Source organism: Pongo abelii, chromosome 16 (assembly GCF_028885655.2).
Source record: "Pongo abelii isolate AG06213 chromosome 16, NHGRI_mPonAbe1-v2.0_pri, whole genome shotgun sequence".
In the NCBI taxonomy this organism is placed as follows: domain Eukaryota; kingdom Metazoa; phylum Chordata; class Mammalia; order Primates; family Hominidae; genus Pongo; species Pongo abelii.
In genome coordinates, this window is record NC_072001.2 from 16,758,621 (window position 1) to 16,786,498 (window position 27,878).

The 27,878-nt window shown below is 43.6% G+C and overlaps 1 protein-coding gene across 20 annotated transcripts in view; it reads right to left on the bottom strand.

Moving 5' to 3' along the window:
- LOC129050276 (E3 ubiquitin-protein ligase HERC2-like) overlaps window positions 1-27,878 on the bottom strand; it is a 45,035-nt gene that overhangs the window by 4,123 nt on the left and 13,034 nt on the right. For 4 of the 20 annotated variants that reach the window (XR_008513882.2, XM_063716408.1, XM_063716398.1 and 1 more), the window contains exons 2-11: window positions 21,178-21,390; window positions 17,902-18,140; window positions 16,784-17,497; window positions 15,388-15,497; window positions 13,528-13,703; window positions 11,509-11,697; window positions 10,728-10,879; window positions 7,862-8,220; window positions 5,801-5,994; window positions 1,325-1,525 (exon numbers count right to left, since the gene is read on the bottom strand). Coding sequence is in view for 19 of the 20 variants with exons in the window: in XM_063716408.1 (XP_063572478.1) it covers window positions 1,325-1,525; window positions 5,801-5,994; window positions 7,862-8,220; window positions 10,728-10,879; window positions 11,509-11,697; window positions 13,528-13,563 (1,131 nt within the window). In the remaining variant the exon portion in view is untranslated. Of the gene's footprint in view, window positions 1-1,324; window positions 1,526-5,800; window positions 5,995-7,861; window positions 8,221-10,727; window positions 10,880-11,508; window positions 11,698-13,527; window positions 13,704-14,709; window positions 14,889-15,387; window positions 15,498-16,783; window positions 17,498-17,901; window positions 18,141-21,177; window positions 21,391-27,878 lie in introns of those variants that run through there. The other 16 variants (XM_063716411.1, XM_063716412.1, XM_063716410.1 and 13 more) reach the window with 12 other exon arrangements.

Below are 27,878 nucleotides of genomic sequence, written 5' to 3' on the forward strand. Positions count from 1 at the left end.
CAGCCAGGGGGCAACACACTGCCCGTCCCAGGCTCTGGGTAGCAAGAGGCCCCACGAGAAATGAGAGACCCGGCCCTGCCCTGGGAGTAGAAGTGAAATCAAAAGCACACCACTCATCTAGGTATAGATATCACAGGTCAGGAAATGACCACCGACACTCACCTAGAGTCTGTGAAACCTACAGAACCCTCAGGACCCCGGAGAGGCAAATGCAAAACCATATGCTGGGACACCTCGACAGCCTAAGACATACACGAGGCCACGCCCCACAGCACCGACCAGAACAGAAACATCACTGAAAACCAGGAGGGGCAGCAAACACCTGGGGTGCACCCACGCAAATGCCAGGATGCCACAGGTATGGTGATAAACGCGTGCTACAGAGGACTAGAGAAGCACACTTCAGACCTCTGCTCAGTTCATTACTGCAACTAAACACTACACTCAGTTCTGTACATTCTAGAAGCAGGGCAAAAAGGGGAGGGGCTGGAAGAGGGACATGACGGGTTGTTACACAGAAACCACTGTAATAAAAGGGAAAAATTACTATGTCGAGAAAACTGTGGTTCCTGTCATTAAGTTAGAGGGTTTTATTACAAAGACAAAAGATGATGATCAAACACTTCAGCTTTAGTTTTGCCAGGGAGGAAGACTTTTGCAGCTTTTATTTTGACCATAACCATAACCTTCATGGTGAGGAAAGGAAGGTATTGCTTTGGGAGCCGAGCTTACTGAGTAGATCAAGCTTGTCCAACCCATGGCCTGAGGGCAGCACGGGGCCCAGGACGGCTTTGAATGCGGCCCAAAGTAAAATTTCTTAAAACATCATGAGATATTTTTGGGATTTTTTTCTAAGCTCATCAGCTATCGTTAGTGTATTTTATGTGTAGCCCAAGACAATTCTTCTTCCAGTGTGGCCCAGGGAAACCAAAGACCGGACCCTCTTGGTGCAGGGTTTTCACAGTACAGAGGAGAGACAGGCCAGCACTGGTGTCTCAGCTGAGCGCTGTCTCTCTCCATCACCTGTGATCTCACCCAGTCATTTCTCCACAAGCAACAACAGTAAAACAGTAACAATGCCAACAAACTAATGATTCTAGCAAAAATAACACAATCCATACACGCTCTTCCTGCATGCCGAGGCTGACTTCCAGGACAAACATAAAATAAACAGATCAAGTTTTTTAAGCCTTGCGTCCATTATTAGTGCATTACAATCTTACTTTAAAATACTTCACCCAACAGGCCTTCAAAATACATAAACCTTCTTACAAATTGCTAAGAAACTTATAAAAGGAGCAAGAGGAAGGGAAATCACAAATACCTGAAGTCGTGGAAGATTCAGCGTTGCCACGGCCATGCACTCTTTCTCATGGGGCGGCGGCCAGTCCGCAGAGCCGTCCATCCCCTCACTCACCTGCTGCAGCAGGAGATCCAGCTGCTGAAAAGTCACTGAGCAAATGTCCACCCCCAAAGGGACACGGAGGCCAATGGACCACTCAGAACACGATGACCAAGCACAGCTCTAAGAGGAAACACGCAACAATCTAAAATGAATCTCCAGATGCAGCTGCTGGTCTGTTCCACAGGAGCCACCAGCGTGTGTGATGGAGCTGCCTTATGTTATTACCTATCATCCCTCTAACTGCCCAGTCAAAAAGCATTCATGGGTGTCTAGCTCACACACTATCAGCTTCCAATTTTCGCGCCCATTTCACTAGCCCCATCTCACTTGGCCATACCTAAAAAAGTAAAAACATTTAAAAAAATTTTTTCACTCTCAAAATGATTAATGCACATTAATGGATGGCAGTGAGGCTCTCCATCCACTTGAAGTGGTATAACAGCAACTCTAACTGGACAATGAATTGTTAAGACACATATAACACACACACTCCCTTTCATAGTGAGAGAACAAGTAATCGGCAAAAATCTAGGAGAACTGTAGAACACCATCAATAAACTGGATCTAATTTATAGAACACTTCACCCAACAACAGCAAAATACATATACTTTTTTCCTTTTTTGAGACAGAGTCTCACTCTGTTGTCCAGGCTAGAGTGCAGTGGTGCAATCTCAGCCCACTGCAAGCTCTGCCTCCCGGGTTCACGCCATCCTCCTACCTCAGCCTCCTGAGTAGCTGGGACTACAGGTGCTCGCCACCATGCCTGGCTAATTTTTTTTTGTATTTTTAGTAGAGACGGGGTTTCACCATGTTAGCCAGGATGATCTTGATCTCCTGACCTCGTGATCCACCTGCCTCAGCCTCCCAAAGCGCTGGGATTACAGGCGTGAGCCACCGTGCCCGGCCATACATATACTTTACATATACTTTTATTTTATTTTATTTTATTTGAGATGGAGTCTAGCTCTGTCGCCCAGGCTGGAGTGCAGTCGCGCGATCTCAGTTCACTGCAAGCTCCGCCTCCCGGGCTCAAGCCATTCTCCTGCCTCAGCCTCCCAAGTAGCTGGGACTACAGGCGCCCGCCATCACGCCCAGGTAATTTTTTTTGTATTTTTAGTAGAGACGGAGTTTCACCGTGTTAGCCAGGATGGTCTCGATCTCCTGACCTCGTGATCTGCCCGCCTCGGCCTCCCAAAGTGCTGGACCATACACATACTTTTTAAGCACAAACAGACCACACATATACTTTTTATACGTATATGTATACATATATGTATACATATATGTATATACAGACCATACATACACAGACCATACATGTACTTTTTAAGCACATACAGAATGTTCACTAAGAGAGAACATATCCTGACACATAAGTCTTAACAAATTTAAAAGAAATGAAATCATATGCAGTTTGTTCTCCAATCACAATGGTATTAAACTAGAAATCATTAATAGAACAATCTGCAAACACTTCAAAATAAAACAACATACTTAATAATCCATGTGTCAGGCCAGGCGCAGTGGCTCATGCGTGTAATCCCAACACTGTGGGAGGCCAAGTTGGGGGGATCACCTGAGGCCAGGAGTTGAAGATCAGCCTGGCCAACATGGAGAAACCCCATCTCTACTGAAAATACAAAACAATTAGCCAGGCATGGTGGCGGGTGCCTGTAGTCCCACCTAATCAGGAGGCTGAGGCAGGAGAATCACTTGAACCCAGGAGACAGAGATTGCAGTGAGCCGAGATCATGCCATTGCACTCCAGCCTGGGCAACAACAGTGAAACTCTGTATTGAAGAAAAATAATAATAATGATAATAATCCATGGGTCAAAGAACAATTCTCAAAAGAAATTAGAAAATACTTTGAACATAAATGAAAACGCATCAAAATTTGTGGGTTTAATTAAAGCACTGCTTAGAGGAAAATTTATAGCATCAAATCATTATATATTACAAAAAAGATAGGTCTAAATCAGCAATCTAACTTTCCACCTTAAGAAACTAAAAAAGAGCAAAGTGAACACAAAACAAGCCAAAGGGACAAATGACAAGATAAAAGCAGAAAACCAATGAGATTGAAAGCAAAAAAACAAGCCAAAAATTAATGAAACTTACAGATTGTTCTTTGAAAAGATCAACAAAATTGAAAAACTCTAGCAAAACTGACAAAGAAAAAAACAGAAAAGACACAAATTATCAGTATCAGGAATGAATGAAGGGACATCACTGCAGGCCCCACAGAATTCAGATGATTAGCAAGAGAATGCTAAGGAAAACTTGACATGTAAAAATCAGACAACTTAGATGAAATAAAGCAATGTCTGAGTGCCACAAACCAGGAAAATCCTCCTAGAAACAAACAGGTCACCTCAATAGTTCTATACCTGTTAAATAAATTGAATTTGCAAAATCTTTTCTTTTTTTTTTTGAGCCGGAGTCTCACTCTGTCACCCAGGCTGGAGTGCATTGGTGCAATCTCAGCTCTCTGCAATCTCCGCCTCCCAGGTTCAAGTGATTCTCCTGCCTCAGCCTCCTGAGTAGCTGGGATTACAGGCACACGCCACCAAGCTCGACTAATTTTTTGTATTTTTAGTAGAAACGAGGTTTCAACATGTTAGCCAGGCTGGTCTCAAACTCCTGACCTCTGGTGATCCACCTGCCTTGGCCTCCCAACGTGCTGGGATTATAGGCGTGAGCCACCGCGCCCGGCGTATAATCTTTTAGAAAGAAATCTCAGGTTCAGATGGATTCAAAAACATTTAAAGAAGAAGTAACACTAATTCTACACAATCCCTTATAGAAAATGGAAAAGGAGGGAACACATGCCAATACTTTGTATAAGGTCAGCTTTCCCCTGACAGAAAGTCAGACGAGATAGTATAATACAAAGAAAGAAAACTGCAAACCAACATCCCTGATGAGCATCAACAGAAAAATCCTCAAAAACGTGTTACCAAGTCAAATTTAGCAATACAGAAACAGAATAGGGCTGGGCGCGGTGGCTCACGCCTATAATCATAGGAATTTGGGATGCCAAGGAGGGTGGATCACTTGAGGTCAGGAGTTGGAGACCAGGCTGGCCAACATGGTGAAACCCCATCTCTATTAAAAACAAACAAACAAACAAACAAACAAACAAAATTAGCCAGGTGTGATGGTGCACACCTCTAATCCCAGCTACTCAGGAAGCTGAGGCAGGAGAATTGCTTGAACCCAGGATGCAGAGGTTGCAGAGAGCTGAGATTGCACCAATGCACTCCAGCCTGGGTGAGATTCTGTCTCAAAACAAAAAAAATAGAGTAGTAAATTGTGGCCAAGTGATCCCTATCCCAGTAACACAAGGCTTGGTCAGTATTTAAAAATCAGGCTGGTATAGTGTCTCACACCTGTAATCCCAGCACTTTGGGAGGCCAAGGCAGGCAGATCACTTGAGCTCAGGATTTCAAGACCAGCCTGGGCAACATAGTGAAACTCCATCTCTAAAAAAGAAAAAAAAAAAGTTTAAGAAAAAGAAAGTAAAAATCATCAATGTAATACACCACACTAACACACTAAAGAAGGAAAACTGCATGACCATTTCATTTGGATTGAAAGCATTTAACAAATTTTAACACCCATTCAGGATTTTTCAAAAGCTTCTAAAAGGGGGAATTAAGGCCGGGCATGGTGGCTCACACCTGTAATCTCAGCACTTTGGGAGGCCGAGGCAGGCAGATCACAAGGTCAGGAGATCGAGAGCATCCTGGCTAACACGGTGAAACCCCGTCTCTACTAAAAATACAGAAAGGTAGCTGAGCACGGTGGCAGGTGCCTGTAGTCCCAGCTACTCGGGAGGCTGAGGCAGGAGAATGGCGTGAACCCAGGAGGCGGAGTTTGCAGTGAGCCGAGATCACGCCAGTGCACGCCAGCCTGGGCATAGAGCGAGACTCCGTCTCAAAAAAAAAAAAAAAAAAAAAAAAAATTGGGGGGGAATTAAAGAAACTGCCTTAATCTGGTAATAAGGCACCTATATAAATATGCGCAGCTAACATCACAGTTGATGGTGAAAGACTGAACTGCTTTCCCCTACAGTCAGGAGCAAGGCAGGGCACCCACTGTCACCTCTCCTATTCAGCTTCACACTGCAAGTCCTGGCCAGGGCAATCAGGCCGGGAAAAATACATAAAAGGCAAGCAGACTGGAAAGGAAGAAATGAAACTGCCCCTCTATACAGATAGCATTTAATTGTCCATCAAGGAAACTACAATGAAGCTCATAATAAATGAGTTTAGCACTACTGCAGGACACAAGAACAACAAACAAAACTCAGTGGTATTTCCTATATACTGGTAATGAACAACTGGAAACCAAAATCCTCCAAAATACCAAATCAAGCTCTATATTCAGTACCTGGGCAGGCCCACAGGTAACTCCCACTATGTGTTTGGCGTCGAGTCCTGGCAATGCTGCAGGTTCTGGCTTGGTCACGCGCAAGGTGTCAAAGTGCTGGCACTGGTCGTTGCTCCTCCAGCTGTGGACCTCGCTGTCCTCAGTCAGAGCCAGGCAGTGGGTGGAGCCTGCAGCCACATCAATCACCTTCTTCCCTACAAGGAAAGAGGGATGCAGATGCAGCTTCAAGCCTATGACCTGAATGGCCTAAAAAGATATTTCCACTAGGCCATTCAGGTCAGAAAGCTTTTAATATTACCTTCTTGAGGATAATCTGTTGCTTTAATATTAAGCACAATCATTTGCTTTGGGTGTGTTATTAAAACTCCTGTATTTTGTCAGCTACAATTTGTTAGGACCCACAGCCTACAAACATCATAATGCTGGGATACGAAATGGATCTGTTCTTTTTTCTCCTCCTCATTCAGATTTTCATTCCGAAAGAAACAAGGTGCTTTTAATTAACCATTAGATCACATTCTCCCATCCCAGATACAACAATGCACAGCACACTCTTCACTGAGGAAGGCTTCCTAAGAAGAAATCTATTGTTCTCTCAGAGTTAGGAGATATCACTATTTAAAACGTTGTTTCTATTTAAACACTCAGCAAAATATTCTATTTTTCTTTCCTGGTAAATCTAACATGACCAACACAAAGGGTGTTTCACAGAAATGTCAACATATAAAATAATTCAGCTGAAAAAACACACTGCAGTAAGGGGAACAATTCTATCCTAGGAGCTTACCATAAGTTAACATCAGCAACAACAAAAGGTGTTTTCAACAGTAATTTAAATACCCTCAAAGTAAACGATTTCTGTATCTAATAATTGTCATAGCTTTCCTATACTAATGGAGGTGAATATAAACAAGAAGGCAAGTGAAATTCAAATACCATTCAATGACACAGTAAACTTCTTACTCTGCAACTTATCTCAGAAGCCTAGAAAATAATAAATACCATATGGGCACACAAAACTCTTAGACATCAAGATATTAACATGCTTCAAAATAAAACTAATGGAGAAAGGAACTGGCAAGTCTTAGTTAAAAGTCCCACTTCCAAACACACTTGGTAAAGAAGCAAACACACAAAGAATGTATATAGTAACCAGGACATAACGAACTACAGCCCCCCATAGAACGCAGCCCAAAGCCTGCTTCTGTGAAGACACTGGTGTTGGAACACAGTCAGGTCCACCTGCTTCAAATACAATCTGGCCCTTTAAGAAAAAGGCTGCCCACCCTGAGAGAACCCTAAAGAGTCGATCTGATGTACCTACCTCTCACTGCCTTTTCCCTTCTTCCCTACTTTCTTGTCCACACCTCTGCCCAATTTCCCATAGTCACCATCTCCCCAAGACCACACTTGCCATAAAAAATACAAATGCATTTAAATAACAACAACTCTGCATTTTAATGAAAAATTTTAAATGACTGAAAATAATATAATGAAAAATGCACACTAATCTAGACCACCCATGTGCATAGTTAACACTACAAGGGTGGCTACTGAGCAAATGAAATCTAGATGACACTTGAGGTTGATATAGAAACAATAAAGACAGGGAAAGCTGAGTTTTCTTTTTGTTTTCATTCCATGAAAAACAAAGTCCTGACTCTTACTAGCCTGGGCTCAATGTTCACTGCTTCACAGAACCAAAGGCCCACTGCCTCCGTAACACATAACTGGGGCCCGGCACACTGCAGACGCTTGCAGACCACCCTCCCATTTGCCTGCTGCTTCTGTTGCCACCGTGCGGACTGCTGGTCAACCGTACCACTGTATGTGTTCCCAACTGCATGTATCAGCATAGTTGATAAAATGCTCACATAGAGATGGTGGCAGCTGTGAACCATCTGACAGGCCCCAGGCAAACAAGCCCAGTAACCACCGGGGCCTCTCCACCAATGACACTGAGCCCCACACCCACTGGACGACAGGGTGGGCGGCTTCCTCCAGGGAAGCTGCCATGCATGTCCTCGAGGGCCTGTCGAGGGTGGCGAGAGCTCTACGTACCGTTCTCAGTGACAGCCAGGGTTTGAGCGTCCCCACTCCCACACGCCACATCGATGACCTTCAGTCCTTTAAGCCCAGCTACCAGCATCGGAATGGCCTCGTCCTCACTGGAGCCTTCAAACAGATAGGACGGCCGTTTATTAAGTCCTGTAAGAGGCCACCTCCTGCTGCATGCTCCCACTGATGCAGACCAGATGTACTGTGGCCCAGCCGGCCATAGTTCCCATGGCCCCAGGTGTGCAGCTCCCCCTCGGCAGTGACGGCTGCGCTGTAAGTGCTTCCGACAAGCGATGTGCACCACGTGCTTCCCGGCCTGCTTTCCAGAGAAGGCGGAGATCACCTTAGGCTCCTCCAGAGGCCTTGGGGAGGAAGGGAACAAACATGAACGCCTTTCTTCTTGGTGTTATTTCTTATTAGTGTTAGCAAAGGAAATTCACTATCCAAATTTAGACCATCACAGCATCAGGCCAGTTTCACCTTCTAGGTACCTAATAAAATAAGAAAGACAGAATTCAAACACCTAACACATCCATGACTTTTTGTTCAGTTGGAACCCGATGCCAAGCATGGTATCCAGTAGAAATATAAAAACAGTGTTTGTTAAAGACTTGTACAATAGGCCAGGCATGGTGGCTCACGCCTATAATCCTAGCACTTTGGGTGGCCGAGGTGGGCGGATCACCTGAGGTCAGGAGTTTGAGACCAGCCTGGTTAACATGGTGAAACCCCATCTCTACTAAAAATACAAAATTAGTTGGGCATGGTAGCGGGTGCCTGTAATCCCAGCTACTTGGAAGGCTGAGGCAGGAGAATCGCTTGAATCCAGGAGGTGGAGGTTGCAGTGAGCTGAGATCATGCCATTGCACTCCAACTTGGGCAACAAGAGCAAAACTCCATCTCAAAAAAAAAAAAAAAAAAAAAAAAGGCTTGTACAATAAAGTCCATTGCAGCTTTATTCACAATGGCCCAAAACCACGGTCCATCTGCAACAGAAGGAATGACTTACCCACACACCAAACAACATGGCTGCATCTCAAGACATCATGCTAAGTGAAAGACGCCAGAAACAAAACACCATACACTGTATGGCTTTGTTTATATTAAATTATGGAAAAGACAAAATCGTAACAACAGAGGGCAGATCAGAGGTTGTCAGGAACTGGAGATAGGAACGGGCATCGACTCGAATCCCCGGAAGTGACGGGAGCGCCCCATGTCTTGATGGCAGTGACCCAACTGTGTGCACTTGTCAAAACCACCCAACTCTACATCTGAAACTGTCATCTGGCTGTATGGAAGCCTCATAAAGCTGACTAACATTTGTATGTATTTGTTAAATGAATGGGGATGGAATGAAGCCAGCACTCTGCAATCTATACTTTACAAATGAAAAGTATGAGGCAGTGGGGATTAGGGTAGAGAAGTCTTACTAGTTGAAGAAATTGCAAAGTTAGCAAAATACCCTATTCTTAGGATCCAGAATATGTTCCTATGATGGATGACATTTTCTTGAGAATCTATAGAAGCCAGGCCTCTCCAACGACATGGTTTACTCACTTTGAGACCTACTAGTTTGCAAAATACACACACACAGTGGCACAGGCGCTCACAGGGACAGCCCAATGACTCTACTCAGTACAAACTCTCCCTTACTCAGCTTAAGTTTCAACTTCCCCAAAAGGTTATCTCCAGCTTCTGCCATCTGCACTCATCTCTCTTCCTTCCTTGAAGTCCTAGAATAAGGCCTAAGTTACTCATCCCAGCACTTACTCTCCACTGAGAATTGTTTTACTATGAAATATTTTATATAAAGTCAGTTATAAATACCATAAAGGAAGTAAGCAGATATACCACCCTGTCCTGCACCTCTACACCTTTCAAGTCCCATGTACCCCATGTCAATCCCAGCCTTTAGGATCCAGTGTGAGAGTAACAGCTATAAATTCCATGGAGATCAATCTTTTGTTTTTCACTCATTTTACATTTGTCTGAATCCCTTTCAACACTGTCAGGGTTGGGCTGTTCTGAGCTTGGCATACATGTACCACACAATGCGCATCACTCTGCTTTTCTCCCAGTTTGGGATCTTCCCAGCGGATGCTGTCAGCAATGATGACCTCAACTCCACCCTGTGGTGTGCATGGGCCATGCCCCCCGGGCTCCTCTCAAGGGACACAAGTGCAGTCATGACTTCGCTCATTTCAAGCTCTGCAACTGCCTGCTCCCTGCTCAGGGCTCTGGCCCACATGACATGGGCTTGCTGAGTTGGTATGCACACACGTCCTTCATTTAAACCTAATGCCAAAGTTCCACGCACAACAGCAAAGTACAAGAGGGTTCCCCATCACTCCATGGGGCTGTCAGACCTCCCAATTCTTACAGCCTGGCATTTATAATAACTTTGTTTTATCTCTGTTCTTTCACAATAAAAGGTTCCACCGAATAGGATAATATTAGGAAGAAACTGCTGACTTTTGTTCCTGTAAAAATAATATTATGGTTCAAGGAAAGGGTGACAACCTTATCTACGGGAGACAGGGTGAACTGTTTGTGAATGAAGGAACAGTGGTGTAGGATTTGTTTTGGCAAACTCCAGAGTGGCGATGCAGTTTGAGTAGATAAAAGGCTGGCCAAGGCTACACGGGGTGGAGAAGAGCCGAAAGGCCAATTCCTGTTGCCCTCCATGCATGGGCAGAGCTCCTAAGCCATCACCAAGGAGGGGGCATATCGTAGTGTCCTGCTCCACCCCAGCGCTACATGTCAGGGTAGCTGGAAAACACCTGGACACACTTCTGCACTCCATCCTGTTTAGGATATAGCAACATAAAAGAAGAGTGTGTCCCCAACAGAAATGAGCAATACATACACAGTGTCCTTGTGGCCCAGCCATCTGCCATCCCCACAGCCCCAGGAGTACACCTCTCCAGTGGCAGCCAAGGCTAGGTAATGGTGACCATCAGAATGGGCAGCAATTTTTACAATGTTTCTGGAGGCGAGGCCTTGGACCAGCTGTGGGACCTAAAAAAGGAAAAATACCAAGAAAAGTAGTCATCAGTCCAAGGAAAATGAAAGCAGCGCAGCTCTCCGTTATCATGTATCCCTGAGCAAAGCCTGCTCTAACTGGAAGTGGGGCATAAGTCCCTGGGGGCCATGGGGCCGGCTCTCCAGCCCTTCCCACGCAGCACCAACAGAACAGCGGGCAGCCTCCAAGTGCTCTGTGCCAAGAGCAGAGCCGATGCAGGGGCAGGACAGGCTAGCCCCATGCCACAGAGACACACAGCCGACAGGGAGGAATACCTCGCTTTAATGAAAACATGCCACGTCCCAATTTGCCACTATCCCCATGAGGCCCATCTCCCTCATCTGTCACCTGTCTGGTCCCAAAGTCAAATGAGTTTACACGTGGAAATGAGTTTACAAATGGGAATCTCATGATTAGCAATGAGTTTCACTGTAAGGACTTCCTAATCTTCACAACCCAAATCTTGACAATATTACAACTGAGATCATTAAACATAATATACAACAAACAGAAGCTTATCAATCTTCAGAAATCAAATGGCTTAAAGAAACACCAGAGCTTGTGCATCTATAGTTCAGACCCTGCTCCACAAGGGAACACTGCAGGCGGTGCCCAGAACACTCACCAGTGTGTCACTATTGTAGGCCTGTGTGTACACGCGGCCATTGCGTGACAGAATCAGGAAGCGCTTCTCTGCACAGGCAATCTGTGTGACTCCCAGGTTGGCCAGGCCTTTGCACTGGATTGGACCAATCACATTGGCATAGTATTTCCATCCTATTAACACCCAACCTATGACCTCTTGCAATGATCCCTGCAAGATGAGAAAGTAAATGTTTTCTTTTACAACAGCAAAAAAAAAAAAAAAAAAAAAAAAAAAAAAAAAAAAAATGCTGGGAGTAGCACTGAGATATTATAAGCTAAAAAACAAAGCAAATAAAGAGAAAATATGCTGATTCAAAGCATCAAAATAGCTCGTACCATGCTGTATTACCTCATTTAACAGGTATGATGAAGCAACTGAACAGGTTATTTTTCCGTTTCCATTGCATTTCATTTTAACAGAGACCATTAAAAAGTAGTATAAATGGCCCTTAAATACTAATGTATTTTAAAATGCTCAAACTATATCAGGGTCACCATTTTGTGCTTTAACAGGCAAAATCCCAAAAGCCCACACACAAGGCTGGGAGACCAGCAGCCATATTGGTGGTGAGAGAAATCAAGTTGTACAGGAGCAATCTGGTGACAACCAGCCCACACTAGGTGCATCCCCACCTGTGCATATGCACAGGCACACACGCATGCACCCATGGAGGACACATGTTCCAGGTCAAGCCTTGCAGTACTATTTGTGTTTTTTGTTGTTTTTGTTTGAGATGGAGTTTCACTCTTGTTGCCCAGCCTGGAGTGCGGTGGCGCGATCTTGGCTCACTGCAACCTCTGCCTCCCGGGTTCAAGCAATTCTTCTGCCTCAGCCTCCCGAGTAGCTGGGATTACAGGCATGTGCCACCACGCCCGGCTAATTTTTGTATTTTTTAGTAGAGACGGGGTTTCTCCAAATTGGCCAGGCTGGTCTCAAACTCCCAACCTCAGGTGATCCGCCCACCTCGGCCTCCCAAAGTGCTGGGATTACAGGCGTGAGCCACCACACCCGACCCTCAGCACTATTTGTATAGCAACACTGTGGCAATAAGCCCAAGTGTCCACCAATAAGAGACTCACTAAAGAAAGATACATAAAAGACACATCCACACACTGAAGACTAAGCTGCTTTATAAAAACAAAGAGCGACACTCTGATAAAGTACTCCAGTATATATGGTTAGTAAAAAAAAACAAGCAACACAAGTAATGCAACATGCTACCACTAGCGTACTCATTCCAGAGAACAAGGTTACAGAGGAGACTGAAAAGTCAGAGGCGGCAGGTGGGAAATGGCTGGAAGGCGTGGGCGGGGAAGCGACAGTGTGTCTCTGCCTAGGTTTGATTTTTGAACCATGTGACTGTATTCCTTTTTTTTTTTTAATGACTGTAAAACAAAATAAATACTCTTCATACTAGAAATAAAATCTTAGAAAAATCTGGATTCAAAACTAGGATTACTGTTATACACTGGCAAAGTTCACTACCATTCCCAAAGGCAGTTTTCTCATTGACATAATGAGATACAACAGCGTGCATGAGGTCCTCAGCAGGCTTGCACCCTACAGGTGCTCCACACATGCAAATCACTACTATTACCATTACTATTACATAACAGATATAATATATAATTATACTGTCACTGCTATAACCAGCATTACATACTAACACAGCCCGTGTTCAGAGTATAAAGAAGGCTGTGGAACCCCCTGCAGGTGGGAGGGCCTGGGGCTGTGGATAAAGGGGAGCTCTCTGGGGCTGTGCCACCTGAACCTGGAATGCGGGCCCCCAGGTTGGGTCCCCAGGCCTGTGTGCCTCAGCTTGCTCATCACTCACTCTCTACACGGATAATACTTTCAACAGCAAACATGTTTAAAAACCATAAGCCAGCTCCCCCCAACAATACCAGAAAAAACAAGTCTCCACATGGGCCCAGGATGAGAACCTAGAAGTGGTACTAGCTACAAAACACATGGAGAACACGGTTCTTGCACACACACCTTATGAGACGTCAGAGAGCTACACAGCGGAAGCATCTACAGGGCGTAGCCAGACGGTCTAAATGGGCCATGACAACAATCACCATTTGTCGCAGATCAATGGCAAGCTCGTTGTCTTGTGGAAGGGTGAGGTACCTCAGGAAACTCTCAATGGGGCTCAGAGGGCCACACAAAAGCTAGAAAGGAAAAGTAAACAAACATTCAGAAATGGTGGGAAAAATTAAAGTAACAATTAGCCTTTAATTATTTTTTTTATTTTGCTATAGACTCATTTGACCCATCAAATGACAATGTCGATGATACAGTTATACTATACAGCTATATATTTATGCAGCATATAAACTGACTGTACAAATGTCTAAATTTGCTGTATACATGTACACAACATTGACTGTGCATATATACATTTATGATACTACAGGTAAGTTGAATCCACACAGATTACTAGCACAACCAAACCACCCTACAGGCCTAGGACCCCCGGAGAAAGGCAGAACCACTTCTGTGGGAACCCAGCACAGCATCTCAAGCTGGCCTTGAAATCTAAAACCAAAAACTTTATTTCCATCTAAACGTTGCCCACTCTGGAGAACACCTACTTTCATTTGCATAATTCTAATTCTTCTAAAGGCAGAAGAGCCCTATTATCATTAAAGACTGCAAATAATAGAAAAACCAAAGCATGATATTGGAATGCCTAAGACTTTCCCAAAAAACCGGCAAAATCCAACTTGTACTTGACCTGTAAAGACCAGCAGTCCTGGAGGTTTAGGCCCAGGGCCCCACACGCCTGCTCCTCCCCCAGCTCGGTGTCCACACCTGTTAAGGGGGGAGCTGGTACTAAACAGAGTGACAGCTCAGGTGACACGCCCTGCACAGAGCCCAGTACATAGGAAGGGCCAACAAAGCAGGCCATTATTTTCATTGTTCTTTTCTGGTATTGATTTAAAAGTGCATGTTTCAAGCTTGGTTCTGTGCTGACAAGGAAGTCAGTGTTCACTGATCCGAGTCTTCTCCACAAACAAGTGGCCTCCCACACCTGTCTCATCTGACTCAATGCTGTTACTACCAAACACACACACACCAGAGAAAAATACTGCCGTGGACACGCACGCCAGTCTTGCTTAAAAAATAACTAGACTCGAGTGTCACCTACACACAAAGTTCCATCATGACACCCACGTGCATGTCGCCCTCGGAGTGGGGCGTATCCTTCCTGCAAATGATGCTCTGGAACCTTTGCAGCAAGGGCAAAAGCGGGGCACTGGTGCCCTGGGCGGAACGCTCATTGTCAGTCTCCTGTGCCTCGCTGTCCCACAGCTGAAGCAACATCAGGATGGCAAACAACATTTGGCCAAAGGAGAAAAGATATTTATTCCTAGTAAAAACAGATTAACTTTTTTTTTCATGGTGGAGCAAAAATAAAAGCAAACAGCTAGATAGAAGTGAAGCAATACTTGGGATATGAAAGGAAACGAAAGTAAAGCCATGGTAATTAAATCACTGAATTGACACCAAGATTTCAGCACACGACATCACCTTTTGCTGATAGGAAAGACCAGTTAAGAAGCTCAAAGAGCATGTTTACATGAAAGATCTAGGATCTTAAATTCATGGAATAAAAATAATTAAATGAGGAAAACTGAAAAAAAAAAAAAATTCCCAGTCTAGAAAACTAAGCATAAAAAAAGGAAGTGAAGAAAAGGAAAAGAGAGAGCGAGCTCTGGGACATGGTTCTCTGGTTACAGAGCACCACATCTGCTGCAGTCACACACGATTCAGTGAAACAAACACAATGCAACAGGTATTTGGACACAGAGCCGCTTCCCCAAAGTGTTCCCAGTCTGTGGCAGCCCTCACCTCAGCGTGCCTGTCTGCACAGCCAGCTCCAGCAGGATGGCCAGGGCCAAGTGCTGGTCCTGCAGGGGGACGCTTCTGGCCCTTTGGTGCCTGGTGTTCCGTGAACATCCCTGAAATGAAAACAGTGGATGCAGGAACAAAGCGACCTCCAGAAAGACAGCATGCTTACAATCACACTAACACGTTTACTACACGCTCCCTCCCAAGGAAGGATATATTTTTAATATTTAGAATCAAGTTTATGAGACTTGCTACTCAAATTTTTCAGAGATTTTTAAAGTGTAAAATTAGCTTACAGAAATATATTTTATTTAAATTATTCATTCAGACACTATATTACAGTAGATGACATACTCCAAGTTTGTGAAACATAAAATAATTTATCTCATTATCAAAAACATGAGTAGAAGAATATCTAGCTATCTTTTCCAGTTTCAATGACTTGTAAGACTATAACAGTATCAACATCCTCCTACGGAATTAGAGAGCCAATCTCCAAAACCACCTGATAATCTGAAGGCAAAATGTCTACACTAATTTTTATCTCTGATCAATGAAATATTTTTAACTTTTCTATGTTACTCAATAATAAATTTTTTAAAATTCTATCCCAAGACTGCGGAGAAAGGATCCTATGGCATCAATATTACAGCTGAATTTTTGAAATCAACTCCATGCCTATGTTCAGGGCCTCCAGCGTTAAAAATTTGTGGTGATGCCTTCACCAGCAGGCTCAGGAAGTGGACTCAGAGCCAGGGATGCAAACGCCAAAGGCCTCCTGCCGGATGGAAGAAGGCACAGTGCTGACCTCTGCAAGGGGAGTGAGGAGTGGCCTCACTTTTCCTCTGCATCTGTCCTCCCTGTTGAATTTTATATTTTCTTTAAATTTAAAAACCTTAACAAAAATGCATAGCACCTAAGACCAGAATTCATGTTTTTCTTACACACAAATGATTCCTATTCAAAATTTTTTACGCTAAAAAGACCAGCTAAAGGACTAAACTATTTGATCTTGAGTAGTTGTTTACTCCCACGTTATCTATAAGACTTCAAACCAAGCGCCACTCTGCACTCAGGACAGCAGCTCCTAATCACAGACAGACACACAATGTAAGTGCTCAACCCTCCACGAATGACTGATGGCCAAATCTCTAAGCATCCTCCCTCGTCCATCTCATTTAGTATCACAGCTTCCTGGGTCTAGTCAGAGTATCATATATCAAATCTCCTGAAAAGCTGAGAACCCAGACCCAGAATCACAGCACTGAGAGCCCGCTGAAAACAGAGGTGAGAAACCAACCTACTAGGCTTCTTAGCTCTAAAGCGAGGGTGGTAAGAACCAGCCTCAAGCAGGCCAGCTGTCTGCGTGCAGAAGGCAAGAAAGGAAAGAACTCACCCCATCACAACGGACCTGAGGAAGCTGGTCGCTCTCTCCACCACCTCCAGCCACAGAGAGGACCCGGTGCTCTCATCGAAGAGCGAGGCCTCGGGAAGTGCTCGCAGGGCGTCCAGGGACTCCTACAACAGCTCACTGCAGAGGTCCGCATTCTCGCCTGGGCACACACGTGTCAGAGGAGCCCGCCCACTCCCCTCACTCTCCTGCTGGGCTTCCCACCCCTCAGCGAGAGATGATGCCACTGTCACCTTTCCAATCCCTCACTCAACAGGCCAAAATCTAGCACAGCTGTTCCAGTCAATTCTGTATTTCACGGCTGTCACATGAGCAATACAGTAACTTCTTATTCTTCTAGAATTAAGTCTGTACTCAGGTGTTCCATGGTAGTGGCTGACGTGGGGGTGAGGGTGCATGCACTCTCTTTTTTTTTCTTTAAAGCACAGACATGAAAAGTGAAACAGCCTCTGCAGCCTCTCATCTCACAAGCAAGGAAACCGAGGCACAGAGAACACAAGGGATCAGCCGAAGGGCACATGGTGGCTGAACCGAGCTCAAAACCCAGACTGTTGATGGATTAGGGAAGCAGAACAACGCATCACACCAGGGACCATACCTGATCGCCAAGCCCTGCACAGGAAGGCGAAGGCGAAAGACAGTGCCGCTCGGGATCCCACTCTGGCGAGCCCCCCCACACCTTTGCTCACAGGCCGGGAACTGCAGACGACACACACGGAACATACAACCAGTCAGCAGCGGAGGGTGCAGATACTACATAAAATCAATACTATGAAAGGGTGTGTACCAAAATCTGACCAATGGTTTTCTTCAAGTGACAGGATCACAAGTGGATTTTTAGTTTCGTTGTTTAACAACTTTGATCAAATGTCTTTTGTAAAGGAAAAGTTTTCTCTTTAAGCATCAAAGAAATGTATAAGGAATTTTAAATGTCTTGGGAAAATGCTCATGAAATGACCTCCCAAAGTGAGATTCTAGTGGGAGGAAGCAGACGATAAACAGATAAATACATAAACAGAGGGAGAATAAACCCCACATGGGAGACCAGGCCGGAGAGGAGCTGGAAGAAGAGCAGCAGAGACGCACAGGCTAGCCTGGCTCACCCCAGCTCCGGCGTCCTCCACTCGGGGTCTGCTCCTGGCCGCGGGTGAAGCCCTGTGTGCTTGAGCCACCCCGTGGGGAGTCGCCCTCTTCTGAGGATGGTGCTCATCACCGTCCTGTGTGTTTTTAAGCTTTTCGCTACTTGCGTATGTTAATTTCACAAGTCAGTTTCATTCCGCATGTAGTAAAAGGTTATGCAAATGGTACACCACAAAAACCATCCTGTACAAGAGAGAAAAGGCTAGAATACAAAAAGGCATAATCTCAACTCAATCATGCATAGAAAATAATTTTATTTTATACTTTATAGTATATCATATTTCTAATATATGTATATTACAGTATTGCTACTATATATTCTCCAAATTTACTAAAATTTGCTTTCATGATCAGGGGATACGCTATAAAAACAGGTGATATGGAGTTCAAGACCAGCCTGGCCAACAGGACGAAACCCTGTCTCCACTAAAAATACAAAAGGTAGCCAGGTGTGGTGGTGACATGCCTGTAATCCCAGCTACTCGGAGGCTGAGGCAGGCAAATCGCTTGAACCTGGGAGGCGGAGGCTGCAGTGAGCCAAGATCGCACCACTGCACTCCAGCCTGGGAGGCAGAGCAAGACTCCATCTCAAAAAAACAAAACAAAACAAAACAAAACAAAGAACAACAAACAGGGATGTTATAGAAGGATCTCCCCAAGATACCATGTGTAATAAAAATGGCAAAGAAGAACATGGCTGGCCGGGGCAACGGTACACGCTTATCCACAAGTGCCTGAATAATGCACCGGGAGCTCAGAGAGGAAACACAAGAACCTCTGAGAAGGGCACTGGGTACCTGGAAGATGGAAATCTTTGCTCCCGAATCCTAAATGAGAAATATGAACATGACAAGACACAGACATGTAACAGGACACACAGTCCTTACAAGAGAAGCACATGGGCCAAGTGTGGTCAGAGGAGGTGGGTGAGTCACTTTAGGTCAAGAGTTTGAGACCAGCTTGGCCAGCATGGCAAAACCCCGGCTCTACAAAAAATACAAAAATTAGCCAGGCATCGTGGCACACGCCTGCAGTCCCAGCTACTTGGGAGGCTGAGGTGGGAGAATCACTTGAGCCCAGGAGGTCAAGGCTGCAGGGAGCCATGATAGCCCCACTGCCCTGGGCAACAGTGAGACCCCCATGTCAAAACAAACAAACAAAATCATCTCTAGATTAACACCTAATACAAGGTAAATGCTCTGTAATTAGTTGTTATATTGTATTGTTATTTGTATTTCTTAATTGTTGTGTTGTTTTTTATTGCTTTTCTTCCAATATTTTCGATCCACAGTTGGTTGAATCTGTGGATGTGAAACCCAGATACAGAGAGCCAACTGTAATGTGATTTCAACTATATTTAAACATAAGGAAACAAAAAAGGAAAACAAACACAAAAATTAAAACGTAAGAAAACAAGGAAACAAGCTGCAAGTATCGCTCGTGTCTCTGGCGAGCAAGATGATCAGGGTTTTGCTTTGTTTCTTCCTGCCTCCTGTACTTTCTATGTGCTCTCCAGGGAGTCAAAGTCACTATCACAGTCAAATAAAGCCAACACTCCTAACTACACAAAATATAGTTTCATCTGGCAATCTTGTAGTTCAGCCTTCTGAGGACAAAAGTCTGATAGACAGCTTCATTTTGGAAAAGTACAATTTTACATAAGCTTTAAACATTCTAGTGGCTGTCAGCAAATATAGGAAATCTGTAATATATTATCAGGCATCAACAAATTAAAACTCATATGCCCAAAAGCATCCCCACTTTTTTTTTTTCTTTTTGAGACAGGGTTTCATTCTTGTTGCCCAGGCTGGAGTCCAACGGCACGATCTCCGCTCACTGCAACCTCCACCTCCCCAGTTCAAGCAATTCTCCTACCTCAGCCTCCCGAGTAGCTGGGATTACAGGCATGTGCCACCATGCCCTGGCTAATTTTTTTATTTTTAGCAGAGACAGGGTTTCTCCATATTGGTCAGATCTCAAACTCCCGACCTCAGGTGATCCGCCCGCCTCAGCCTCCCAAAGTGCTGGGATTACAGGCGTGAGCCACCGCGCCCGGCCTAAAAGCATCTCTTGTAATAAAAGAATAAGAAAATCACATTAGGAAGGAAAAACATGAAGCATCTAAACTAGATGGGCACTGAACATTACAATCTATCTCCTTACCCAGCAGCAAAACAAAATAAAACGTACACAATGTTCAGAATTCATTTTCAAATTTATACTTGAGCTGATCTAAAGCTTTGGCTGGCTTCCACAGTTACTGACAGAAAAAGGTCTTTAAAATAATGACACAGAGCCAGGCGCAGTGTCTCATGCCTGTAATCCCAGTACTCTGAGCGGTTGAAGCAGGAAGATTGCTTGAGGCCAGGAGCAAGACCCCATCTCCATGCGCGCGCGCACACACACACACACACACACACACACACACACACACACACACACACACACACACACACACACACACACACACACACACACACACACACACACACACACACACACACACACACACACACTATTTTTATTTAGCCAGGCATGGTTGCATGTGCCTGTAGTCCCAGCTACTCAGGTGGCTGAAGCAGGAGGATCACTAGAGACCCAGAGTTCAAGGTTAGAATGAGCTATGATTACACCATTGCACCCCAGCCTGGGTGACAGTGCAAGACGTTGCCTCTCAAAAAAAAAGAAACAAAAAATTTTAATTGAATAAATAATGACAGAGATTACATAGTATGGTCTGTTATTACATGAGCAAATTGGCAAATTCATTCTCCAGATTACATAAAACATACAAAAAGGGAAAGCAAGAATAAATTTCAGAAGGTGAAGACAGACACTATATTGAAAATCTTAATTAAACTTTCTGAAACAAAACAGTCTGAATTTTATATTTAACTGGCATTAGGATTCTTTTTTTTTTTTTTTTGAGACGGAGTCTCACTCTGTCGCCCAGGCTGGAGTGTGGTGACACGACCTCAGCTCACTGCAAGCTCCGCCTCCTGGGTTCATGCCATTCTCCTGCCTCAGCCTCCCAAGTAGCTGGGACTACAGGCGCCCGCCACCACGCCTGGCTAATTTTTTTTGTATTTTTAGTAGAGACAGGGTTTCACCGTGTTAACCAGGATGGTCTCGGTCTCCTGACCTCGTGATCCACCCGCCTCGGCCTCGCAAAGTGCTGGGATTACAGGCGTGAGCCACCACGCCCGGCCCATTAGGATTCTTTCTTTGCGTTATATTACCTTTTTCTGTCCACAAGAGGCAGAGAAATGCCACTGCTTTTCCACTTAACTTTGACATTCTCCTGAAAAATGGTTCAAGGCAATGAAACAGTGCTCCAAGATTACCAGCCTCTGCTTGAGTCACGGGGCTGAGAGTGGTGGTGGCTGACTGAATGGCCAGGGCCTGCTGCTCTTTAACCAGCACAGAAAGACACCCCTTCAGTTCATTCACATCTAGAAAACAAGACAAGATAACATCTCACCTGTGGACAATGTGGCCACAGTTTGTTGTAATGTTGAGAAAATGGATGGTGACAACAGGTAGTACTCAAAGGCATGATATGTGGCAACAACGGTTTTAACCACTTTACACATACGAATTCAGGCAACCCTCACAACCAGCACTGTCAAGCAGTGTTGTAAATCCATTTTATGGATGAAGAAACTGAGGCACCAAGTGGTTAAGCAACTTCTCCGAGGCCACACAGAGGAGTAAAGCACATGACAGAGACTCTGAACCACCATGGCATACTGCCTCTCTGAAAACATCATATAAAAGTTGGCCGGGACAGTGGCTCACGCCTGTAATCGCAACACTTTGGGAGGCCAAGGCGGGTGGATCACTTCAGGTCAGGAGTTCAAGACCAGCCTGGCCAACATGGCGAAACCCCTTCTCTGCTAAAAAAAAATACAAAAATTAGCTGGGTGTGGTGGTGCGCGCCTAGAATTCTAGCTACTCAGGACGCTGAGGCACAAGAATCGCTTGAACCCAGGAGGCGGAAGGTTGCAGCGAGCTGAGCTTGTGCTGCTGCACTCTAGCCTGGGTGACGGAATGAGACTCTGTCTCCCCCAAAAAAAAAAAAAGTTACTAACACAGAACTCTGAAGTCAATATCAATCAATATTTTTCAGCAGCACATCTCCTAAACAGAGAAAAACACTAGCCATTACTTTTATGTTGAAAAACCAAATTCAAAATAAAAACGATGTCTTGATAAAATTACCCAGTACGCATGACTCATGAAACACATTTATGGACATATTTTAGAGGAAGATAAAGTAACCAGTTAGAATACACATTCCAACTAGTAAGTGATATTTCATTATATTATTCTCTTTACTTCTATGTATCTTCAAAAATTTCCATACTAAGAAGTGTTTTGTAAGTAGCTAGAAGGCAATCACATGAGTGAAAATAATTCAAAGGATTCTGGTCTTTCGATTAAGCATGCGTCTACCTCAGAGTACAGATCATTATAGGGGAACTGTAAGTTACCTCCCACCAATCCCCTATAACACCACAGTTCCCAGTGGCAGGGTGAGAGCTGGGCTCTTCTGGGCCTGCCTCTCTGCTGCTTACTAGCCTGGAGGCCAGCAGTCACCAGCCTCGCAGCCCTGGATCCTGACAGGTAATAGCAACACCCCTACTGGCTGCCTCCCCTTGGGCAGAAGACATCAGTTTTCCGGCTACCCATTCCCTGGATATGCTCTCCACGGGACGGGAGGGGCTTAGAAGGCAGGAGAGGGACACATCTCACCACTCCCTGGAAAGGCACAGGGTGACGCACACTGTGCCCAGCACCAGCAGTAGGATGTGAGAGCTGAAGCTTTGCAGCTAAGAGCTAATAGTTATTTAAAATGACATGAAGAATACTGAATTGCACACTGGGCTCAAGATGGAGAAGTGAAAGACTGACAGGTAAAGCAGTGCCCCTGCCCTTCTCAGGGCATCGCCACCGAGCCACCCTTCAGGCAAGGAGGCTGGCCCAGCACTTCAAGGGCTAAGCCCTTCCTGAAGAGTCACTGCATTTTCCGCCTTTAAATAATACATCTCCCTTCTGCTTGGCTGCGGAGCCCAGAAACAACCCCAAAGCTCCAAGAAAGCAGCTCGGCCCTTGAGCACCCACGTGCCCTTCTCCCTGACACCCTCCTGCTTATTCCATTGCAATCCTGACTGCCCAGTCCATCATTCATGTACATTCTAAAACAGTGGGTGAGAAAATACACAAACCATGGACACCACTGGGGAGTCAGAACTCCTACCCCTGCCTCACAGTAACCAGGGGCCTCTAGGCAAAGTGGGAAGCCTGGACTTCGTCTCCAGCTGCCAGCGATGAGGTGAAGCACGCCCTATCCCGGCCAGAGCAGGGTCACAGAAAGATTTAACCACTTACACAGAAGATTTAAGTAAGACCTAGAGTCGCCTAACAACATGTTCCATTGAGAAAGTCACTCATGATACCAAGAACCAGGAAGATCTAAAACCAAATTTTAAACAACAATTATAGAAATACCACAATGAAAGATGTGGGAATAATGTGGCCAATAATTAAAAGCAGTCATGATAAAAAGGCTTCAACAAGCAATTACAAACACATGTGAAATAAATGAAAAAATAGAAAGCCTAAGACCAGAAAAGGAAGACAAAAAAAAAAAAAAGAAACCAAATAGGAAGTTTAGAACTGAAAAATACAATAACCAAAATAAAAAGCTCAGTGAATGGACACAGCAGTAGAGTGGAGGAAAAAGGGCAAAGAATCAGTGATGTAAAAGATAGAAGTTACCCAATGTGAATAACACAGAAGAAATACACGCCCCTAAGGTGGGGCATGGTGGCTCATAGCTGTAATCCCAGCACTTAGGGAGGCCAAGGCAGGTGGATCACAAGGTCAGGAGTTTGAGACCCGCCTGGTCAACATGGTGAAACCCCATCTCTACTAAAAATACAAAAATTAGCTGGCCATGGTGGCGGGCACCTGTAATCCCAGCTACTCAAGAGGCTGAGACAGGAGAATTGTTTGAACTCGGGAGGCGGCGGTTACAGTGAACCGAGATGGTGCCATTGCACTCCAGCCTGGAAAACAGGGAGAGATTCCATCTCAAAAAAAAAAAAAAAAGAAAAGAAAGAAGTATATGTCCCCGCGGAAAAGAAAAACAAACAAAAAACAAAACAGTCTCAGGGACCTATGGGACTATAACAACTCCAGTCACTGAACTCACAAAGGGACAGGAGAAACAAGGTGGGGTTGACCGGGAGGCGGAGCTTGCAGTGAGCCGAGACTACACCACTGTACTCCAGCCTGGGAGACACAGCAAGACTCTGTCTCAAAAAAAAAAATAAATAAATAAATAAAAAAAGAAGTTGGGGTTGAAAGTGTACTCTAAGAAGTGATGGCTTAAAATTTCCCAAATTTGGCAAGAGACATAAACCTACAGATCTAAGGTAAGCAAACCGTAAACAGGATGAATCCGAAGAAATCCAAACTAAGACATATCATAACCAAACTCCAAAAAACAAAAGACAAAGAAAACATTTCAAAGGCCACTAAAGAAAAACAGTACCTCAACTATCATGGATTAACAGGTCAAATGACAGCAAATTTCTCATCAGAAACCATGGAGGCCAGCTGAAAGTACAAAATATTTTTCAAATGATGAAAAGAACCATTAACCCAGAATTCTTATATCCACCAAAAATGTCCTTCGGGAATGAAAAGGAAAGCAAAACATTCTCAGAGGAAGTAAAACAGAATTTGTCACCAGAAGACCCACACCAAGAGAAAGGCTAATGGAAGTTCTCTAAGCAGAATGGCAACCATCAAAGAAGAAAACCCTGGAACTTCCGGAAGGAGGAGATGACAAGCACACCAATGCATAAATACAACAGACTTTTCCCTCACCTCTTGATTTTGCTAAATTATGTCTGAAGGTTCAACCAAAAATTATAACATTGTCATATGTGGTTATAAATGTAAGCAAATGAAATATTTAAGGCAAGTATATTACGAACAGGAGAACATAAAGGAACGTCAGGGGAGGTAGTTTCTATATCCCTGAAACTAGTAAATGACAACACCAGGTACAATCTAATAAGTGTTCATACATACACAGGCTGAGTGTCCCTTACAAAATGCTCAGGAGCACAAGTGCTCCGCATTTCAGATTTTTATCAGATTTAGGAATATTTGCATATAAATAATGAGATATTTTGGGGATAGGACCCAAGTCGAAATACATTCATTTATGTTTTATATATACCTTATACAGAGAGCCTGAAGGTGATTTTATATAGTATTCTTAATAATTTTGTGCATGAAACAAAATTCATGCTAAGTACCTATGAATGGAATTTTCTACTTGGGGGCATCATGCTGGGGTGCCCAAAAGTTTTGAATTTTGGGGCATTTCTGATTTTGGATTTTGGGTTTAGAGATGCTCAATCTATATGTAATATAGTACCTAGAAAAGCCACTAAAAAAGCTATACGAAAAGATACACTCTAAAACACTACAGAAAAATCAAAATAAAATGCTAAAAATGGTCAAGTAAACCACAGACAGCCAGGAAGAATCAAACCAAAAAAATGAAAAACAAAAGAAATAGAAAATACAAAATAAAATGGCAGTGTTAAGCCTCAATTTAACAATAATGACATTAAATTAAATGTAAAGTCTGAATACATTAAAAGACACTGGGAGAATAGGCTAGAGAACATGATCCAACTACATGTTGTCCATAAGAAAGTGACTTCAAATAGGCAAACTGAAAACAGAAGCACAGAAAAAGAAAGATCATGCAAACATTACTGAAAGGACAGCAGAAGTTGGCTACATTAATACCAAATAAAGTAAGCTTCACAGCAAAGATAATTACCAAGAGGGCTGGGCACAGTGGCTCACGCCTGTAATCCTAGCACTTTGGGAGGCCAAGGTGGGTGGATCACCTGAGCTCAGGAGTTTGAGACCAGCATGGCCAACATGACAAAACCCCATCTCTACTAAAATACAAAAATTAGCTGGGCGTGATGGCGGGCCCCTATAATCACAGCTACTCAGGAGGCTGAGGCAGGAGAATCACTTGAACCTGGTGGGTTTGGAGGTTGATGAGCTGAGATCGCGCCACTTCAGTCCTGCCTAGGCAAAAGGACCGAAACTCTGTCTCAAGAAAAAAACAAAAAAAAAGAAAAAGATAATTACCAGGAACAGACGGCAACATTACAAAATTAGAACTTGGTCAATACACCATTAAGATGCAGCAATTTGAAACAAAAAACAATGAACAGAACTGAAAGGAGAAAAAGACATTTATACTTTTATAGTTGGAGACCTCAAAATCTCTCTCTACAGCTAATAAAATTAGGAGACAGAAAGGCTGCCAGGATGTAGAACTCAACATCACCATCAATCAACTAGATCCAATCAAAATTTATAGAACACTCCAGCCAATAACAGCAGAATACATAATCTGTTCAAGTATCCACAAATACTAAGTTAGAACATATTCTGAGGCATAAAACAAACCTAACAAATTTTTTGAAATTACAATCACACAGCATATGTTCCCTCAAACAATGGAGACAAATTAGAAGTCAACAAGAGAACAATTACAGGAAAATTGCCTAACTCTCAGAAACTAAACTTTAAAACTTCTAAATAACCCATGGATCTAAGAGGAAGTCTCAAGGGAAATTTTAAAATATATTCTGAACTGAGAGAAAATGCAAGTACTATACATCAAAATGAATGGGAAAGAGCTACAGTGGGTGATGAGAGAGAAATTTACAGCACTAAATGAATGGTACGTTAGAAACTTGGAAACAAATCAATAATATAAGTGCCCACCTCGACAACCTAAAAGAAAAAAAAATAGCAAAATAAACCCAAAAGTAAACAGAAACGAAGAAATAATTAAGGTAAGAGTAGAAACAAAGTGAAAACAAAAAAACAATAAACAGTAAAGCAAAAAGCTGCTTCTTTGAAAAGATCAATAAAACTGACACACCTCTCTCAGCAATACTGACCAAAAAAAAAAAAAAAAAAAAAAACAGACATAAATTACCAACATTAGTGATGTCACAGACTCTAAAGATATCAAAAAAGATAATTAATTAGGAATTACTAGGAACAACTCTACACACATAAATTTGACAACTTGGGCAAAATGGACTTATTCCTCAAATAATACAAATTACTACAACTCACCAAATATAAAATAGATCATCTGAATAGCCCTAACTACTATTAAGAAAACTGAATTCATAATTCTAAGAAGCCCGAGAAAAAAGAAATTACCAGACCCAAATGAATTCACTGGATAATTCCATCAAACATTAAAAAAGAATTAACACAGACTCAAAACAATCTCTTCTGGAAACTAGAAAAGGAAAAACCTCCCAATTCATTTTAAGAAGCTAATATTAGCATGATATCGAACCTAAAGACAGTACAAACTACAGGACAATATATACATAGACACAAAAATATTCAGTGAATTATTAGCAAGTAGAATTAAACAAAATATAAAAAGAATTACACATCATCGCCAAGTAGTTTCACTGCAGGAATGCAAAGCTGGTTCAACAGTCAAAAATCAATGTAACCCACCCTATTAATAGGCTAAAGAACAGAAATTGCATGATTACAAATCAATTGATTTAGAAAAAGCAAATGACAGGCTGGGCACAGTGGCTCACGCCTGTAATCCCAGCACTCTGCAAGGCCGAGGCGGGCAAATCACAAGGTCAGGAGATCGAGACCTTCCTGGCTAATACAGTGAAACCCCATCTCTACTAAAAATACAAAAAATTAGCAGGGCGTGGTGGCGGACACCTGTAATCCCAGCTACAGGAGGCTGAGGCAGGAGAATGGCGTGAACCTGGGAGGCAGAGCTGGCAATGAGTCAAGATCACGCCACTGGACTCCAGCCTGGGCCACAGAGCGAGAC